Below are 20,424 nucleotides of genomic sequence, written 5' to 3'. Positions count from 1 at the left end.
TGGCAAGGGGCTGTGGGGGCTTGCGCATCTCTGCCCACACCCTGTCTGATCCGTATTTTGGACACCAAACACAGTGGGGGAATTGGGAAGGTGTGTGACACAAGGAAAACAGCAGAGTCCTGACAAGTCCAAAGCCAGGCAAAAACATGCATGAGTGCAGCACTCAGAGTCCTGCACTGACAGAAATCAGTCCTTGGGACTAACACAGTGGTTTTGCTGCATCTCCCAAAGTCCATACACCAGGTCGAGATCCCCACCCCACTGATTCCCCCATCCACCCTGCTGCATTTCCCTGGTTTGTTCCTCTGCAACTCCCAGGGATGCAGGGCCATGGGAGGCAGGGCAGTGGGACCAGAGGATGCTGTGGGGATGTGGGGCTGGCAGATGCTGTGGCACCATGGGATGCTGCAGGGCAGCGGGGCCAGGGGATGCTGGGGGGACCCAGCCCTGTGAGTGCTGGTGAAGGGCGTGGGTGTGGGGGGCAGCTCACCAACCACGGGAGCGTCAGCGCTATAAAAAGATTCAGACACTAAGTATTTCCTTTCCTATAAAATATTCATTGCTGCGCGCGAGTGCCAGGGAGCACAAACCTCCAGTGGTTCTAACTTTGTGCCGCAGCAATAACAGAGTTTTATGGGAGCCTTCTAATTTTATTTATACTGGGCCGTAACCGTGGTGCCTGCCGGAGGGGCGGCCACCAGCCGGCACAGCCCCACCATGGCACGTGGGATGCACCAAACACTGGGCAGGCCAAGAGGGACCGGCACCGCTTTGTGTCCCAGTAATGTCCCCCAAACCCTCACTGCTGCCCCATTTCCACTTACATCACCCTTGCCCAGGTAAGTTGATATGAAACTGATTCATCCCTGATCTATTTTATCAAGATCGAGGCAGCGGTGCCACGTCTTGTTTGCAGCAGGGGCAGACGGGGAAGCCAAGGTGGCTCCTGCAGTCACTGCTCTGCCCTCAGCTCCCAGCCCGTAGGATTAAAATAGCAGGGAGAGCTATTAAGGGCACGGGGAAGGGGGAAGGGAACTGAGACCTTCTTTTCGCTTTAATAAATTAAGAAGAAAAAAAAAGAAAACACTGACAAAAAAACCTGCCCTCAAACCACCACTGCTGCTGAAAATAAATAAATAAATCTTACAGGAAATAGAAATGGAAATAAAGATTTTACTATTTCTGAAGGTTTTGATTAAAAAAAAAAAACAGCCAGGGGAGGGGAGAGCTATCAATAGAAAGCCCTGAAACTCCCTGCCTGTACAATATTTATATTTACCACGAGCTAATTTATGAGCTCAAACCAGATCCTGTGGCGTGACATCATTCCAGCATGATGCCAACCCTTCCCCTTTGAAAAAAACCAAGGAAAGGATCCTCTTATCCTACCACACCTACACAGAACCAGGACACAAACACCAAATGCACAATTTCAACCTTTTTTTAGACCCTGCTCACAACAAGTGTGAAAAAATGCTGCCAAAGGGCAGTGACTCTCCTAGTTTGCCGCTGGCCTGGGCTGAGCACATGTGGCAGCATCTCCTGTTGGCTACTCTCAGCATCCCACCGAAACAGCACTTCCAGCCCCATGGCCTGGGAAAAGAGAAACTGGCCACAGAAAATAGGGCAGCATACAGATTTTTTTTTTTTTGTGATGTATACCAAGGCCCTGGTTTAAGATTCGCGTTCAATATTTGTTATTGAATGGGATTCCCCTGGACAGAGCTTTATCCCTGCCAGCATTCCCTTTGCGTATCCCAGCCCCCCCACGCAAGGGGGTCCATGGGCTCGCACTGGACAGGACAAGCACGGATGGGAAACCTCCGGCTGCATCCAAGTGGTGCAGCTGGCAGTGGGGAAGCATCTCCTGTCTGTCGCAGACAGGGGCACAGATGCTGCCCCAGCTCCGAAGCCGGAGAGATCTGCGGCTTTCAGAAGGGGATTCGGAATGCAGCCACTGCACAATTCACTGAGCAATGGTACCGGGTGTCAGCAGCTTCTGCTGGCCCAGGGAACAGTCCTGCATCTCCACTGCACCACCTGGATACCGACGCAAACAGAACCACGATTCCACACTGTCCCGGTGGGGACGGAGCACAGGCACCGAGGGGTTAACGCGATGCACGCGGCCCTGCCTGGAATAACCGGCACTAATGTGCCGTCCAAAATCACCATCCCCATTCTTCGGGCATCTGGTGACACTGACGTGCTGAGCACTGGGAGAGGAGCACTCGCTGGGCTGGGCAGCCTCAGCCCCAGGCTGCGCTGGGCAGCGCTGAGCCAACATGACACGGGTGTCAGAGGCGTCAGGCAGAGCACGGGGGGCGCTGCTTATTCAAAATAATACGAGATCTCGACAAAAAGGCAAAGTGACCTTCGTGCCGAGTACATCTGCCGCAGCAGCGGCGTGATTATGCAGATGTTTTGATTCCTAATTCAGAAATAATAAGCGGTTCATGGATTCCAAGTTTAAAAATACATTCGTCATCTGGTTTCTGTAGCAGCACGTGTGCCACCAGAGCACCAGCGAAGCGCCGGCCTCAGCCGCTCCTTGCTCCCGACCTTCGGGATGGTTGGGACACCTGGCTCTGAGAGCCTGGTCTAGTGGAAGGTGGCCCTGCCCATGGCAGGGGATTGGAGCCGGATGAGCTTTAAGGTCCCTTCCAACCCAAACCAGTCTGGGATTCTATGACGCACAGAAAGCATTCAGCATCGGATGGTTTCCAGGGACAACAGTCCTGAGACGGTCCAGGCTGCATCATCCCACTGCTCCCCAGTAAACGGGGAGCCTGTAGCTCCCAGAGCCCTGGGGAGACAACAAAAGTCCCCAAGGAGCCAAAAGCAGGGATACAGGGAAGAATGGATATGCTATTGGGATGCTGGAGCACAGAGCAACCTAAGTGAGTGGAAGAGTTTTTTAGAGTAGGGAGAATTTTCTTTTAATTTCCACTCTCTTCGATGACACAACCACAGGGCTGAGGCTGGACATGTGTCAGAAAGAGGGTGGCACCCACGTGGCTGCTGCAGGGATGAGCTGAGATGGGCCCAGGAGCCACTTCCCTGCACTGAGCTCCCCTTCAGGGAGTGGGAAAAGCACCCAGGTGCCAGATGGAATCAATCAGCAGCTCGGCTGCTCTGTTCCATCAGGGAGACATGTGCTTCCCACCCCTCACTTCCCTATGGAGATGCTGATGCCCCCTCCCTGGTGCCTCCCCGGTTTCTGCCCCGGCTCCCCCTCAGCCCACCTGAGAACTGCAGCCAGGAACGGGCACAAACCACAGGCAAACGCCACCGCTCCCAGGAGCGGCCCAGATCCCAAGGAGTTTTATAAGGTAATCAAATATGCAAGAGATTCAACAAACTAATTTCAAGCACACACCTGGGGTCCTCTGATAATGTCGGTTGTGCCTATACAGCACAAGGATTAAAATTTCATAGAGTCATGATTTCATCAGTCGCTAAACTACAAAGGATTAATTAACAGCCAGGGAAGAGCTCATGGCTTGGAAATACAGTCTTAAGGAAAATATCTATCTCAGCTCTCCAGATGTCAGCACACAGACGAATAAACCTTTGATGAAAACACTTTCTTATTATTAGCAACTCCAAAATATTGTGTTTTTGTAGCTAGAATTAAGAATGCCTGATTCCAATCTGCTGCTGCCTGGCTCTGTGCATAGTCATGTGCCCTCCTGGAGGACTGGTTTGGGCTCCTGGGATGGGACCACTGGGTGCACACCCGGGTTTTATGCCTGAATTTTGGGGATGGGCAGAGACACCTCCCTGGGTCAGGGGATGGGAGAACACCAAGCGTGCAGGAGTCCAGCCAGAGGTCTCTCCTCTGCTCTGTGCACACTGCCTGCCCTATGCTCACCAGCTCCCAGAGATGCTCCCAAAGCACTCCCCACACCAGCTGGGCTTCAAAAGTTTGGGAAGGAGAACAGGCAACGGCTGCAGCATTGGCAGCACGAGCGGTAAGAGCAGCACGTCCCCCCTTCCCCGGGAAGATGAATTAGGGAGCTGTCAGAGAGGGACAGGCGCAGCACCGATGTTGCTGTACAGGGGCAGTGGAAGTGTCTTTGATTAATGAAACCCTAATGCTGGGCTGTTACACAGCCCTTCTCTGGCAGGAGAAATGCCCTCAGACAGGCTGGAGATGCCACACTCCCCATGGATTACCCAGAGACGCTTCTCCCAGCCATGGGCTGGTCTCCTGCCCTCTGCCAGCACCCGCTGCCTCTGCCCAGGTTCACACTGCCTTCTCAAGAGCTCCCGGGGCAGACAAATAACTAATTATTTCCAGTTGGAAGTTGGGAGATGAACATTATGCACCTTGTCAAGGCAGTAATTTAGCATATCCACACTGTACTAGGCTTTGGAGAGACCCAGGACAAGGAGGTGGCAACAAGGGGAATGCCCTGGCAGCTCAGGGACTGAGGCCACTGCTGTCCATCCGACTGCAAGACCTCCCTTAGAAAACATATACTTTGGGAATGACTATGGAAGTGGGAGGTGTCAAAGGAGCTCACCCAGGCCGAGCCCCAGCAGAGCTGTCAGCACGGCACAGTGCAGCACGTGGGGCTGCATCGCATCCACTGTGTCCGAGCTGGCTTCGCTCCCGAAACCGCACCAACATCTGCGCGGAGGCAGCGAGCGGAGCTGCTGGAATCGCACTGTAACCTGTCATCTCGTGGCACAACAACACGGGCAGACGCTGCCGGTGCTGCAGGGCCTCGCACGGGGGACGGCGACGGGGGCACAGCACTGGCAACTTCCCCCTGCAGTTTTTCCCTCCTGCACCAGTTTCAGCGCCGGTGCACTAACACAAGACGCTGCCTCAGCTCTCTGTAATTAGTTTTGCTCAGCCTACAACATGTTTTGCTGAAAAATAAATAAATACCTTCCGGGCAAGCCAAGCTCTGAGCAGGACGCCAGCACTGACAGCACACTCCGCTCCCCCCAGCCAAAAGTACGCGGTGTCCCAAACCCGGGCGTTGCTGAGCCATCCCGGCACCGTGGGACCTCCCCAAGGAGGCTTGCTCACAATTAATTCATTTATGAGCAGCCTCACCCCCCGCCCCAACACGCACAACAGGTTCCATGCAAATTCGGGAGCTTTTAAATTATACCGTTAATGAAAGAAAATAAAGGCAGTTAAAAGGCAATTTGCTCAATTGGTGTTAATATTTAAGCACAGCATGTGCAAAAACGAGATCGCAGAATTCGGTTTTTCCATGAGAAAACTTTTGGTCCCAACTTTCCCGCAGAAAGGATGGAGCATGGCAGCAAATGCAGTGCCCGGGGTCGGGTCTGGAGCCCCCTCAGCAGTGGCCAGACAGGCTTTTTGTTAAGGAAACATCCCCCATGTGCCCCAACAGCTCCCCAGTAGCCATGAGACCAGCAGCTCCTCCTCTGCCAAGGGGTGATACTGCTGCTCCCTTGCACACCAGTATTCCCACATCCCCGATGCTTCCCTGCAAACCTTTCCTGAGGACAAGACAGAGACAGTGGGAGCCCTGAACATCCCCTGCACCCATGGGAACTAGAGCATGGGCAGGCAGAGGCACCACCGGTGTCACTCCCAGCACCACAGCCCCAGTGCACCCCCAGCTCAGCACATCATTGCCACCACACACAAAACCCAAACACACTGGGAACATGGTGGCTGCTGCACCAGCAAACATCCAGGACAAACCACTGGCCAGCACGAGTGGGACACCTGAGGCACAGCCAGTGACACTCTGGTCATTGCTTCCCACACCAAAGGGTGATGTTGGTGCCACAACGATAACAAATTCTTGAAGCAAACTGGAAACAGTGATCTGGCACCAAATTATCGCAGGCAAAAGCAGCTGATGCTGCCCTCGGCTCAGTCCCACTCCTGGCCCTGCCCTGCCTGGGGGTTACGACGCTTGCATAAATTCGCTTTCAAAACAGGAGCCGCTGGTGAATGAGACCTCGATTTCTAATGGTTGGAAATATTTTGTACACTCTGCTGCTCCCTCTGTACCCCTTTGTCGGGGCCGAGGGCTGTCGGCTAAAGCGGGTACCAAAAGACCATCTGTAGCTCCCGTCTTTACAGAGAAGTTTAAATAGGGGGATGAATGAGCACAGGAATTAATGAATGATAAAGCCGTATGGTCCCAGTCAGCCTCCTACGCCGGGATGTGGCATTCAAACCCTCCCAGCCTTCTGCCACAAAGAGAGGTTTCTATGCTACAAAAAAAAAGGGGGAAAAAAATAAAAGGGGGAGTTGGTGCGTGCAGGTTTTTAACAACAAATCCAGCAATTCACCTCCAGGTTCCCACCCGTTTTCCCTGCACCAGGCTGGGGGAAAGGCACTTGGGAGGGGAAAACGGGGGTTTCCCCGGAGCTGCCTGCAACCCCACTAGATAGTGAGGGAAGTCACAGGAGATGGCTCTGGGGCTCATCCGTGCACTGGGTGAGGGTCCTGGCCAGAGTACCCTGGGGTCTCACATCAGCAAGGGTGTGCAGGTTTTGGACAAGCCACCTGGACTGACTGTGCCGCATCCACTTAGCCAGCCTTTGAAGCTTCCCCCCACCTTATCCATCTGGGACAGCCTAAAGATGCCTGGCAAAAACTAAGGAACTTGGAAAGGCCTGTAGGGTGTTTCAAGTGAGGGGTTGCGGCGAGGGTGTGCTCTGCCCCCAGAAGCACATCCACTATAAACCAGCTCTATAAAAAAAAGGTACAAAGGAGAAACCCAAGGCTCAAGGAAAGCTCACAGAAACGAAGCCTGCTCGCCAGTACCAGAGAGAAGATGCTCTAGCTCACGGTGCTGTTGGCTGGAGATTAACAGGTGACATCCAGGGAAAGACAAGGACATGGAGGAAACCACTGACATTGCTAGAGGATGGCACCCGACAGCCCAGGTACACTGACAAGGCAAACCCAGGTTCAAACACCCCAAATCTGTTTGACTCCTATTCAAGGATCCGGAACTACCGAGGGGGGGAATGTTTGTCTCCAAAACAAAGCACAAGAGGCAGAGGGAGCACAGCACAGTACTGCAACGTTACTTGTATTTTAAGAGCCATCATGTGTAAAGCATTAGTGGTTTTGAAATTGCATTCTCAAGTTAATTAAATGGACTATCTTTTATACATAAAAAGTGAAAGCACACAATCAAAAGCTATTAAAGAGGAAGTGCCTTTTTGGGGCAGTGCTCTGCCTCTCTGTACTTGCTCCCCTGACCCGAGCATCCCAAGGAAGCCACTGTCCTGGTGTGCCAGCACAGAGGCAGAGAGGCCACCTGAGCTGTGCTGAGGCTCAGCTACAGCATTAAGCATCACCAAAACCCACACGTGGGCACTGCACTGCGCCATCCCACGGGTCCATTTTCCCACAGGAGTCATATGCACTCCATTCAGGGAATTCCTCTGTACAGGGACGTTTGCTGACTGGCGGTGGTGAGAAAACCCATGGCAGTTATCTTTTCTGCAGTAAAACACTGACCTTCAGTTTTAGGCAGGAGGTAAAGTTCACCATCGATTGGACCCACCATAAGCTGTTGATAATTACTATTATCTCTGAGTTAATCTTGTGAGAGGTCAACAGTTTTATAAAAATCTTGCAAGTTGTGTCTTTTACCTCCCAACTTTATATCTGGGTCAAAAGGTCAATTACTGCAGCTTGCTGACTTGAGATTTCAGAAAAAAATGCCCTGCTCCCACCCAAAAAGCCACTGGAGCAGGGGGAATGTGGGCTGGTGCCCACCATTGTGCAGGCAAAGCAGCCAAACCCCTGGGCTGCGAAGTCAAGGGGAAGATTTTCCCAAGTCAGAGCTATCCCAGTTCATAAGCTGAGCTGGGGTTGGCTACTCCCAAGCTAAGGAGTTGGGGCATATCCCACACTCTGGGATACAGCCAATGGGTCCTGGGCATTGTGCTGGTGAATGCACGGTCCCTGCTTCACTGGATCGTGTGGCACTGGGCTCAGAGGATGCCAACCCCCACTGACAGAGCACCGTGTGTGTGGGCAGCTGCCTCCCTGCCCAGGCACACAGAAGGAGTGTTTAAACTCCTGGGCTCCACTCCCACACCTACCCACGGAGGTGACAAACAGAAGCAGAGCAGAAACTCATGGAAGGGGCTGAGAGAAGCCCCAAAGACGGATGAGGGTGTGACCCGCTTTGTGATCCCGTCTGCCTCCCCGTGTTCTGCATCACCAAATATTACTGCTCCTTTTATTTTACCCCCCTGGCAGGATGCTGCAGGGCAGCTCCGGGCAACACCTCACTCAGGGAGCAAAAAAATCCGTCAGTGTTGCTGCAGCCTCTCCTGCGAGCGCAGCCCGGGCCCACGGAGCATTGCTCAACTGCTCGGCAGGCAGGTGTCATAAACAAGCAGGCACATGGCAAACATATCGATTTCCCGGAGCTTATCGCGCAGCAACCAGTGCTCAGTTACCAGGCTACTTTAATATGTAATTTACTGCAAGAAGGGAGAGCAGGGCTGAGGGCGGCTGGAATATTTACTGTGGGATGGACGGGGAGGTGGAAGGTGTGAGCAGGAGGGAGGTACAGTGTCTCTTGCCTCCAGCCATACTTAGTATTTTCTAACTATTAAAAAACCCACAACCCCTCACCACTGCAACAGAGTGTTTACACAGATGCCATTAATCTTCTTCTGCAACTGTTTATGCTATGAAAATACAATCTCAGCTGCCTAGGCTCTCCATCTCCTTCATTTAGATTCAGATGCTTAATTTCTGTCAAAACAGAGCCCACCAAAATTACCTCCATCCATTTCTGGCACTCAACTTGCCTTCTCTTCTGAGAGCTGCCCAGTGAAGCGGGGAGTGACCCCAGGTGGGAGTGTGGAAAAGTGGGAGAAAAGTGGCATTTCAAAGGCTTTTTCTCTCCAGCCTACCTGGGACTGTGAAGTTCAAGACCAAAGCCCAGCCTGAGATAACGCTGCCACCCTGACCCAGTCACCCACCTGCATCTACCTGCCCCAGCCAGGAAGAAACCATCCTGTCTCCCTCCTGGCACCTCTGGCCTTGTCCTGTATCCAAGGGCATTTTGCAGATGTGACCCCCGAGGGAATCCTGGGACCCACAGGAGGTTGGTGTTTTCAGAGCACAATATTTTAAAAATCCCCCTTGTACAGTGCCTCTCGGTAGATCTTTTGGAATTTACAAGATAAATAGTGGTAATTTGATTCTTATCTTCTTCAAATCCAATTCTAAGGCAATTCTGTGTAAAGGACACTAATTATAGCCCAAGGGGAAAGAAAAGGTAACCCATCAGCGAGAATACACTGGAAACGTTTAAAGGGGTACATGGTGCTGAAAAGTCAAATAGATTTCAAATCTGCTCTTGCAAGAACAATAATTTCTTGGGTGAAAATGATTCTCGGCACTGCTCCCACTCCCCAGCTGGTCCTTCCAGTGGGCAGCTTGCTCCACAGATCCTTTCAAGGCTGCCTGGCCACTCCAGAGCCAGCCCAGGACAGGCAGCAGCACACACACAGCCCCATCTCTGTGCCCAGACAGTCACGGTGCTTTTCACCCTCATTTCCATGGCATTATTTACTAACGAAAAGGAAAAGTTTATACACACAGGGGAATGTGATCAGCAACAGACACCAAAGGCAACAAACCCATCACTCATTAGCACAAATATTATATATTTTTGACCGCACACACCTAAACATGGGATATTCTAACTCCAAAACATCTCCAGGGGCCCAGGAGCCCCTGCATGCTCCAGCCACCCAGTGGCTCCCTGTTTGCTGCTGAAGAGCATCCTGAGGAAGAGGAGGATGGTGGAGAGAGCACACCAGCCTCTGCCACACAACACAGCCCGAACATTACAGCACCTATAAAATAATAAAACCCCGATGCTCGGATGTGGAGCCGGGATGTGGCAGAAGACGATGCAGGAAGAATCAAAGGGATCTGACAATCCAAATGGAGTCTTGTTTAAAGAATGCTGCCGTGGGCTGTTGCTCCCCAGGCATTAACATCCATTGTTACCATCCCTCTGAAGACAACACGATTATTCCCTTTAACACAGTGACACTCGCAGCTAACTCATGTCTGACCCTGCCAGCCAGGGCAGGCGCCGTGCGAGAGGTGACCAGAGGTAATTGAAAATACACACACCAGAGACCGGAACAGAAGAGCTGCCTCAGCAGCGACCCTCAGCACAGCAGGTGACAGTGATGGCACCTGGAGCATGACCAGCGTGGGCACACACGTGGAGCAGCAGAGCCACGGTCCCAGAGCACACGGTCCCAGAGCACACGGTCCCTAGAGCACACGGTGCCTGAGAACACGGTGCCTGAGAACACGGTGCCTGAGCAGCCTGGCTCCAGCACATCGGTCCCTGTGGCCGTGCACCACAGCACTGTGTGTGGTGGCGATGGAAGCCCCTTCCTGGACACACGGATCACTGGCAGGAAGCTGGCCATGCAGGGACGTTTTGTTCACTTAGCAACAAAGGTGCTAATTAGGGAGCGAGCTGCTCTCCACCTCCAGTTGGAGGAGGATGTGGCACAGCTGCCCGTGCCGGCAGTGGCCAAGCCCGCAGCGCCTGGCCAGCAGAGTGGACCCTGCCACACGGCGCCGGCACTATGGGATAAGGAGAAAAGCATCCCAAGTACCATCCTTGGGAGATGCACATCTCTGTGACCCCCTGCTCAGCACCCCAACATCAAGGTCCCTTCTTTTACCATCCTCTTCCCATTTTCTTGCTGGGCACAGCTGGACGGGTCCCTCTCTCAATGCAAGGTCCAAAATGTGTCCAAATGCAAGGTCCTCCCAGCGATGCCCACTCACATCCTCAGCACACAACCCACCAGAGCCCCCTGCTCCCCCCATGTGCTGGGTGGTCGCAGCCCCCGCCCCAGGGCAGCCCACTGCTGCTCCCACCCTGCTAAATAATGCATTGGCCAGCGCTCACTGCTGCGAGGGAAGGGTGATAAACATTTCTGCACTGCTTTAAGTTACGTTTGGTTGGACGCTGAGGGAAGAGCCGCCTCCAGCTAAAGGATCAGAGAAGCCAGAAATCAATACAAGCGCTTGCATCTGCATCCTGAGATCCCAGTGCCCCTCCCCAGCTCTGTGGGCAGGGCTGGGCTGGATGCATCCCACAGGCAGGGCTGGGGCCATCCCCCGGCAGCCCTGGTGCTGTCCCACTCTTGGGTACTGCTGACTCAGCTCCCTGTGGGCTGGGAGCTGCCGGTGACCCGGTTTCCACCACAGCACCTGCCCTACATGCGATCTTCCCCACAGCCCCCAACAATGCAGAGCCCAAATTCCCCCAAGAAACCCAAACCAAATGCTGTCCTTCAACCAGGGTGACAGTGAACCGAAAGGCCAGGGAAGGCACAGCAGAGCCAGGATGGCATTTCCCCATCTCTCACCCAAAAGCACGGGAAGCCAGGGATCTGGGAAGAGAAAAACTATTGCTTTTCATTTTTTTCTACCGGAAAAGTTTTCATCTAAGTTAAAATGTTCCTAAGGTGATTCCTGCTGGGGGAAAGGGGGTTTTCTGCCAGTTTCATAGCACACCACTGGTTCCCACCAAGGCAAGCCCCATGCAAGAGAAGTGCGAGCCAGGCTCCGAGCACCCCAGGGAGGTAGGGCAGCAGTAGGGGCCCCCTCCACAGCCCCCCAAGGCAAGGGCAGCGCAGGCAGAGCTGCCCAAAGAGGCTTCGTGCACGACAGGCGCCTCTGGTCACTGCTCTTATTCGCAGAAGCGCCCTGCCCCACGCTCAGTGCTGGGATCTTTTCTACGAACGGGGGAAGGTAAAAAGAGAAGAGGAAATCACCACGTTCCTGGTAAAAATAGCAGAACGCCCCGGAGGGAGGGAGGTGCAGAGGGAGGGTTTCGGTTCTGAGCACTGTGCTGTTTCGCAGAAAGGGGCCCTGGTGTGTGAGCCAGCGGTGCCCTGCTGCACTCCGGCCACCCCACGCCATGTGCCGCTGGCAGAGGGGCCCCGACCCAGTGCCGTGATTCATGTGGCACCACGACCCGTGATCCGGCTGACCACAGCACGGTGTGAGTGGGACGGTGTGCCAGTGCCACGCCGGTGCGCGCGGGCGCAGGGGGGCTGGCGAGGGGCCGGCGATGCGTGGGCACTGCACGACGCTGGCGCCTTATCTCTCCCACGCAAAGGCCGTTTGTGTGCACTGCACAGCCGGCTGCGACCGCAGCCGTGCCCAGCTGAGATAAGAGATCCATCCCCAGCGCTGCCTGTGCTGCGCTGCCAGCAGCCAGCTCCCGTCAGCAGCCCGGATCCGCGGTCTGAGAGCCACTGGCGGGATCTCTGCACCAAGTATCCCCTCTGCACATCCCCTCAACATGGGAAGCACCAATTTGTGCTTCCCATTCCAGACCTGTGATCATAGAATGCCTTGGGTTGGGGAGCACATTAAAAATCATCTCATTCCACCTCCCTGCCACAGGCAAGGACACCTTCCACTAGATCAGGTTGCTCCAAGCCCTGTTTAACCTGGCCTCGAACACTTCCAGGGATAGGGCATCCACAGCTTCTCTCCCACTGTTCCAGTGCCCCACCACACTCACAGGGAAGGGGGATGCCTGTGCTTGCAGCTGTCCCTGCTCCCGCACCACAGCAAAGCCATGAGAAGCCAACAGAACAGCTAAAGACACGCAGTGAAATCTGGAAAGCAACAGGCCATCCCCAAAGCCTTGTGCTGCCACGCACACGCCCTTCCAAGAAGGCCAATGGGGTTTTGGTTGGGTTTTTTAAACACGCAGCCTGTGCTGCAGTGAAATTAAATTTCTTGGAGTCATAGCCTTCTCAGGTTTACTCTGTGCACGCCAAAATTAGTACAACCTGCCCCTAAATACCATAATAAAAACCACGTAGTAAGCTCTTTGCCTTTATGTCAGCACTGGTTTCAAGGAGGATGAATCATGCTTCCTCCTTAGCGCTCCTTTCTAATATGATTTACTATAAATAATGTGTGGAGAGAAGAACAAGGGGAGGCGACCAAGGGCAAAGCATGTGGAGCCCAGCACTATCCCCAAACTCAGTGGCAAGAGGATAAAAGCAATTCCAGCAGTTGTGATGGAGCGGTAAACAGCACATGGGTTGTAACTGGTGCAGTACCTGGTACACAAATTATAGAATCACAGAATACCCTGAGATGGAAGGAACCCACAAGGATCGTTAAAGTGACTCCTGGCCCTGCACATGACGGCCCCAAGAATACCAGCACATGCCTGAAACTATTGTCCAAATGAACTCTGGCAGGCTTGGTGTTTGGGAAGCACCAGGCTTGGGAAAGACATTCGACAGCATTGAGTCCAACCATTCCCCCAGCAGTGCCAAACCCACCACTAAAACACGTCCCAAGTGCCATCTCTGCGTATCTTTTGAAGCCCTCCACCAGCGATGAACTGGCCTGGTGCTTGGGGCTCTGGGATTTATCAAGTTTCTCTTTTTTTTTTTCTTCTTCTCAGTCTGTGGTTCCCTTCTTTATAGGTCACCAAGGTGAGTGTGGGTATCTTCCTCCCCACCACAAGTTACATTTGCAGACGGATGGAGGTGCATTTTTTCAAGAAGGGGGTGCACCAGTCCCCTCTGTAGCACGCAAGGCAAGCGCCACAGCATCGCCCGTGCCGGCACCCAGCGCGCTCCCCCATCACTCCGCCGCTGCAGTGAGGCAGCTGCTCCTCGAGCAGCACTAAACAGAGCACGGGGTTATCAGCCCGGCTGATACACGCCGATAACCAGCCCATCTCCCGCGCTGACACCGGTAACAAAGCAGGGTGTTTAACGCTGATTTATGGCGGGCGGGCAGCTCTAGCCAGGCTCTTGCAGCGCTCGTGCCTACGTGGAGAAGCGTTTCCTCAATCGCACACCGCCGGCTTGTTTGCTAAACAGCACGCCAATAAAACAGCAACGAGACAACGAAGGCCGATGGAAACCTGAACCAGCACAGCGGGGCACGTATCCAACCATAATCTACTTAAAATCAGTTAAGAACACTACAGCGAAAATGATCCGGGCGGCCCTGGCCCCCGGCCAGCGCTGAGCCTGCGCTGCAAAGGCTCGCTCCCGCAACCCCAATTTTAGGGTGATGCTCCCTCCTTCAGCTGCAGAGAGACCAAGGTAGCACATGTTCTTGCCAAAAAGAGAAACCCACCTTCTCTGTAAATCACGTGGTCCAACAGCACTTGTACCCTCCCAAAGCTACCTGTTGCTCTCCTGTCAGCACACAAGTTACCCAAAGCAGTGCCAGCGCAAACCAGTGTGTTCCAAACTGAAACCAAGTGGTTCAGGCACGCCTCAGCCTGGATAAAGATTATCCAGAATAGATATGCAGGTGATGCATCTGAATGCCCCACAGCAGGTCTGGGCAACCGGGCTTGAGCAGGAACAAGAGCAGATGTCACAACTGCACTGGGAGCTCATGAGCCCATATTAAAAGGTGTCTGGCCACATGCAGACTCCCCTGTTGGGTCTGCATTTATTTCAAAGGACGAACAAACATTTCCCTGTTGCTCATGTTATATGAATCCATCCTGTCTGAAATTCCCTATGTGCCACCCTCCCTGTTTCAGCTGGTACCTGTCACAACACCAGTCCCTACCAGGGCCGGGGCACACGCCAAGCTCTGCCCAGGGTACCAGCAGCAGAGTGGGATGCAGATCCCTCCCTGCCAAGGAGGGAGCGGTGTCCTGTGAAGGACTGATCCCACCATAAAGCGCTGAGCCGGGCCAGGGGGGAAGAACCCCTTGCCGGCAGAGTGACACAAGCCAGGACTGCCGGGAGAGAAGGAATGAATGGAATAGGCTAATTTACACAGGAAGTGAGCACTTACCAGACCCTTCATCCCAACACACAAAACCCTCTGCCATATCTGGAAGCAATTACACCCAGTTAACATGATCTGCCTGCCACTAAAATTAACTGCAAACAGAAATATTTTTCACTTTTGCAACAGGAGATGCCATGGCCCCGTGTTTGGCTGCCGGGAAATATTTAGTAATTACTCATTTAAAGCCTCTCTTGAAGCTGTCAAGGGGTGGGGTGGGGGGGGCAAAAGAAAAATCTTGCTAATTGCAGGCAAAAAGGAAAATGCAGATCATTTTACTCTATCCAAGGAAAACAGATTTACGCACCAATATAACTAAAGAGCCAACACCCCGTAGAAGTGGGGAAAGCTGTGGGAATGCTCTGTCACCAACAGCCCGGGCTGCTCTACATCACTCCCATGTTCCACGGGGAAAGGAAGAAAGGGTGTACAGCATCATCCCTGAACCAGCACAAGCTCTCTCAGGGGCCCTCTGCACAGCCAAAAAGACATTTTAACCAACATCATTCTGCGAGGTGTCATGGGGACTGAGGAGGTTCTGCAAATCTGCTGCAGCGACAGCCAGCTCTCTGGGGAAAAGCCACCCAAGTGTCCTCAGTGGGGCAGGTTTCACGCACTGGGCAGGCATAAATAAATAAATAAATAAATAGAAATAGGTGTTTTCTGATGGGAACCTCAGAGCTCTGCTTTCAAACGCAGCACACGCATAACTAAACTGATGCACAATAACGGACGGAATAATGCGAAAGCCGAAGGGGGCTTTTCCCCCTTTGCGCTTGGAGCTGAGCATGGAAACAGTTAAGTCCCCCACTGAATAAATCAAAAGTTCAAGGCTGCAACATACCATGCCATATTCCCCCTCTGCCCATGACAAGAACCAGAGAGCCCCCGAAATCCCAAGCATCCTGCGCAGGGTCTCGGCCGGCGCTCACAGGTTACACGCTCGGGGTCAGCGCCGTGGACCTTAGCTGCAACATTCATTTCCTGAGCAGGGCACGTCCCCCTGCCCATAAAGCTAATAAGAGCTTCCTCGCCCGGCCGCCCCGCGCCGCGGCCCGGCAGCCGGGAACGCTGGTTTCCATTAGCCCCTTATGATGCCAGGTGCCGCTAATAAGGCCCATCAGCAAGAAACAAGAGCTGCCAAGTCGTCCTCGGACTCTGGAAGTAATCATGGTCAGAGTTTGGGGGGCTGCTGCTTTTGCTTTTCCTTCCCTCCCTGCCTTGCTTTTCCATTTTTTCTCCTTTTCCTAAAATTTCCATTGCTGTGGAACATAAATTGCTGAATGCTTAAAATAAAATAAAAAGCAACTACTGTATCCGGCTACCAAAATTAACACTAATAACATCTCACAAAGCACTTGGGATCCGATTTATCACGTTTATTGCTTTAATGGTACACTGCATCTGTTTCTCACTGTGACATGCCAAGCAGTGCCAACGTGCCTAATGGCATTAGCAGTACAACACTCAGCTAATCCAGGCGGAGACAGGGGAGGTGAGGCTGACAGAGGAAGGTGAGGCTGGATCCCCATGGGAAGTTGCAGTTTTCCCAAGCAGGAGCACCTTCCACCCAAACTCATCATACGGGGAGCATTCACCCACCTCTGGCCTCCACCGGCCTCCTGACACCATCAGCACAAAGCACTTTCATTTTCCAGCCCAGCATCCCCATCTCACAGGGACACACGTGGCGAGCGCTGCCAGCAGCCGCATGGCTGTGGCGGGTGAATTCCCGGGCAGCACCAGGTGGGATGCTTGGCTGTGCCACAAATGAACTGTATGGAAGCCCATCCCCACCTGCAGCCTTTCCAGTCACTATCGTTTCATAAAAGACATGGTTTAATTTTGTTAAAGTTCTAAGGTATTTAACTTCCCAATGACGAATTACGCCAGGCTCTGTTGGCAGCTCAGCACGGCTCTCACCTCACAGCTCGGAGGGTTTCCTTCACAAAACAACCCCAAAAAGGGCTGCTGAACTATGGCTTTTTTGTCTGCAATTAGAAGCGACGATCGATACTAACATTAGATTAAGTTTGAACTTCGCTGAACCCAGAAGGAAATCTTTTATAAAAAAAATTAAAGACTCGCCGACTCAATCTACACTCAATTAGTCAAAATCATAAGCTTGGTAAAGGATTAAAAAATGGATCATGCAGCAGCCAGCGGGTTCAGGGACCCAAAAAACCTGACCAGAGCCAGTGCCGAGGCTTGTGGCCACTCGGCCACCAAAAGGTCACAGCTCAGCACTCCTGGGTACGACACAGCACAGATGATGCTGCCACGAGGCCGAGGAGCCGCACACGGGGCCGGGGCACATGACTGTCCCTTGGGCACTGTCTGTCACCCAGCGCCAGTGGCCCCCTGTGCTTGCCAAGGCCAGGTTGACCCTCTGCTCTCCCTTTTCTGCACATGCTTCCCATACTAATGAAGATAACACTCAGAAAGCTCCAAGACTATAAACATATATATTTACACTTCTATAGGCATGTGTGTGTGTAAACAAACAGCCCCACCATATGCATGGGCTGCCTGTGTGCTGTAAACAGGCTCGGCACACACTGGCTCATGGAGCTCCCTGCGGGAAGAGTGGCGTCGGCACTGGGTGGCTTTGGGCTCTGTCACCTGCTGGGTGGAAGCTGCCACGCCGGGCAGCCAAGCACCCCACAGAACAGCAGGATACCCCCTCCCCAGGAGCTGCTCCCAGCCCCCAGCTCACCGCAGCTGGGAACAGCTCTGCTCGGGTACCTCCACGCTCACGTCAGGGTCGGAAAGCAAAACCACAGCAGCGAGTGCACGGCAGAAAGAGGTCAGCGAAAGCCAACAAGCGACACCCCGGTGCCCCCGGCACATCCTGCCCCCACCGCCGGATTTCTCAGGGAGGTGGTGTCCAGACCCCCGTGTGGGACACAGATCCCCCAGATCCCCCGTGCACCAGGCAGTGGAGCGAAGAGGAGCCCACCGCCAGCACAGTGCAGCTGCCACCAGAGCTGCTCCGGCAGAGAGCTGCAGATCCCAATCCAGCGCAGATGCTGTTTAACAGCTCCATGAATACAATAGGATCCCACAAATCCTTTCCCAATGGTAATTCTCACAATGTATTAGAAAGCAAACACTATAAAAAAACCACATGAGACCCTATCTACACACAAACCACCTGGGTATTAGACTTTGGGGGTGGGGGTGAGTTCATTGGACTGTTGCCCAATGCCTTTCAACATGGACGGTCTAACATATCAGTTTAAACACGGCTCAAAGGATTTGGCTCGCCCTGCAAAGTTTGCCAGCGCCAGGTAATCGGTCTGAAAGCAAAAACAGGCAAACAGAGTTTGGCACTGGCTTCAGCAGCTGCCTTCAAGGTTCCGCTGGCAGGGGCCAGTGCTGAGCTCCGTGCAGAACTCGAGACCCTCAGAGCACGGTTGTGCCCAGTCTCCCGATAAGGATCATGAATAAGTGAGAAATAAGCTACGGCTGCAGCCACGGCTGTCAAAACAAGCCGAGCCCTGGAAGGCACTGTGAAATAGGGACTGTCGTGCTGGACAGCTGGGTCACGCTCCCCCATCTCCCGACTGCGCGGGGAAGGATCTGCCCGCGCAGCCTTCCCTCCTTCTGGACACATCCACCCTCGGCGACAGGAGCCCCCGGGCAGCCCCAGCATCGCCCTCTCCTGCGGCCGCAGCAGTCGCTGCTATGGGCTTGGAGGGGGAAAGGGAGAGGCTCGAGACCGTGGCAGAAAGGCACGTTAAAATTCTCCCTGAGCCCTCACTGCAGCTCTCCCGGTGACGTTCGGTCTGCATCACCGCACGGCCGAGGCAGCTTCGGGCACGTAACCAACGCCAGCCCCAGCTCTGCCGCTCACGAGAGGGGAAACAAAGCCGAAAGCGGGTGTGCACCCACAGGGAGCCGGGGATCCTGCGAGGGGCGAAGGCTGTCCCGGCAGGGTCCGTGCGGCAGAGCGAGGGGCGATGCTGCCGGCGCTCGCAGACCGGCGCGGGCTGGGGATCCGGCACAGCGCTGCTGCCTGCACCACCGCGTTCGCGGGCTGAGCGTGCGGGGAGCCGCCGCTCCGGCCCGGCCGGGCCGGCCCGCCGCGCCGCGCGGCGCGCGCCGGCAGCCACCGCAGCACGGCAGCAGGCTCGCCCCCCAGAGGCGCGTGCCGGCACGGCCACCGGCCCTAAGCGCCTTGTGTGCATCGGGACTAATTAACCTGTTGATTCATTAAAAATCTGTCAGGGTGCACTGCCCGGGGAGGCAGGGATAAGCTCCGGCACCGCGCCGGTGCTGCCTTCCCCAGGCAGGACGCTGCCGTCCTGCCGTGGGGCTGCAGCCACGCTGGGGGCCAGCACAGCGCTCGCCAAAGCACGTCCGGAGCCGTGGGATTTGACCGGCGCAGCCGATTTCGGCGTGGTAATTATCGTGGTCCCCCTTCCCCAGCTAAATCGGAAAACGAGCTCTGGTTCCCGAATCGCGACCAGGAGGCGGTAAACAGCAAAGCACCGAACTCACGTGTCAGTAACCACCACCACGCTCCCACCCTGCAGCAGGTCCCCGGGGTGCAGGGCTGGGAGTGAGCACACAGATCCCCCCACCCTGCGTGGGGGAGCCCCAAAACTGCACCGACAGCCTTTGGAGGTTCAGTCCCGCACCCATCCCCGCGGCTCTGCAGTTGCCCGAGCCCTCGGTGCTCGCCCCGGCATCACCCAGCCTGACCGCCGCGCCACTTTGCACGAAGTGCAAATGTTTCATAAACCTGGAAGCCGAGCAGCACAAATTCCCCCTGGCAAGTCACTACAAGCCGCAAGCCCGAGTGCCACCGCTGCCTGTGCTGGTGTGCCCGGCCGCTGGCACAGGAGGGACCAGCTCTCAGCACAGGGTGGGTGAGAACTGCCCGACCCCACAGCATCTCTCTGCATACAGATCCCTGAACTCAAAGGGTGGCAACTGTGAGCTGCTTGGCTGATGCCAGCCAAGGAAACTGATGGAGTCTGTGCTAGTGGGAAACACCAATGGCCCCAGCCCCATCCGGGCTGTCCTCCCCAGCAAAGCGCTCACTAGAAGGAACCTTCTGGCACAGTTGCCAGACCTGGGGGAGCTGCAAGAGTCATTCCTCTGAGCACACTACTCCACAGCCTAGTTTTAGGGTACGCGGCAGAAACTTTGCTCCAGCACACACAGAACGCCCAGTCAGAAACTGAAACCCTCTGGCAAGATCCAGGCTGCCCGGTGCAGCATGAACAGCACGGCCTCGGCACTCACCTGTGCTGCTCGAGGGTCTCGTTGTCCGGCAGCTCTGCCCCGCACACGCTGCACTGCTCGCCCAGGGCTCTGCTTTCCGTCTTCATGCCAGCTGCCAGCTCCCCCAGCTTGCTGAACAGCTCCCGCTGGATGAAGCCTTGGGGCAACAGCCCCCCATAGGCACTGAAGTCCATGGAGACAGCCAGGGCCGGCTGCACATGCAGGGCGGACGCCACGGTCGGCGGCACGCCGAGCACCGGCTCAGTCTTGTGGTTCGGCAGCAGCGAGTAGATGCCCAAGGGCTTCTCACCTGGGGTGGCAGCGGATGGCTCCGGCCCCAGTGGCAGCCCCTGACCGGGCTCGGGGGGCGGCTC

At 54.6% G+C, this 20,424-nt stretch overlaps 1 protein-coding gene across 1 annotated transcript in view; it reads right to left on the bottom strand.

The window, feature by feature from the left end:
- The window catches only part of ZBTB16 (zinc finger and BTB domain containing 16), a 54,562-nt gene that overhangs the window by 31,870 nt on the left and 2,268 nt on the right, over window positions 1–20,424 (bottom strand). The window contains exon 2 of the mRNA XM_008928914.3: window positions 20,072–20,421. Within this exon, the coding sequence (XP_008927162.3) occupies window positions 20,072–20,421 (350 nt within the window). The remainder of the gene's footprint in view (window positions 1–20,071; window positions 20,422–20,424) is intronic.

This window comes from Manacus vitellinus, unplaced genomic scaffold (genome assembly GCF_001715985.3).
Source record: "Manacus vitellinus isolate BGI_N305 unplaced genomic scaffold, ASM171598v3 scaffold_41_pilon, whole genome shotgun sequence".
Lineage (NCBI taxonomy): Eukaryota > Metazoa > Chordata > Aves > Passeriformes > Pipridae > Manacus > Manacus vitellinus.
This window is presented reverse-complemented; position numbering and strand designations above follow the sequence as displayed.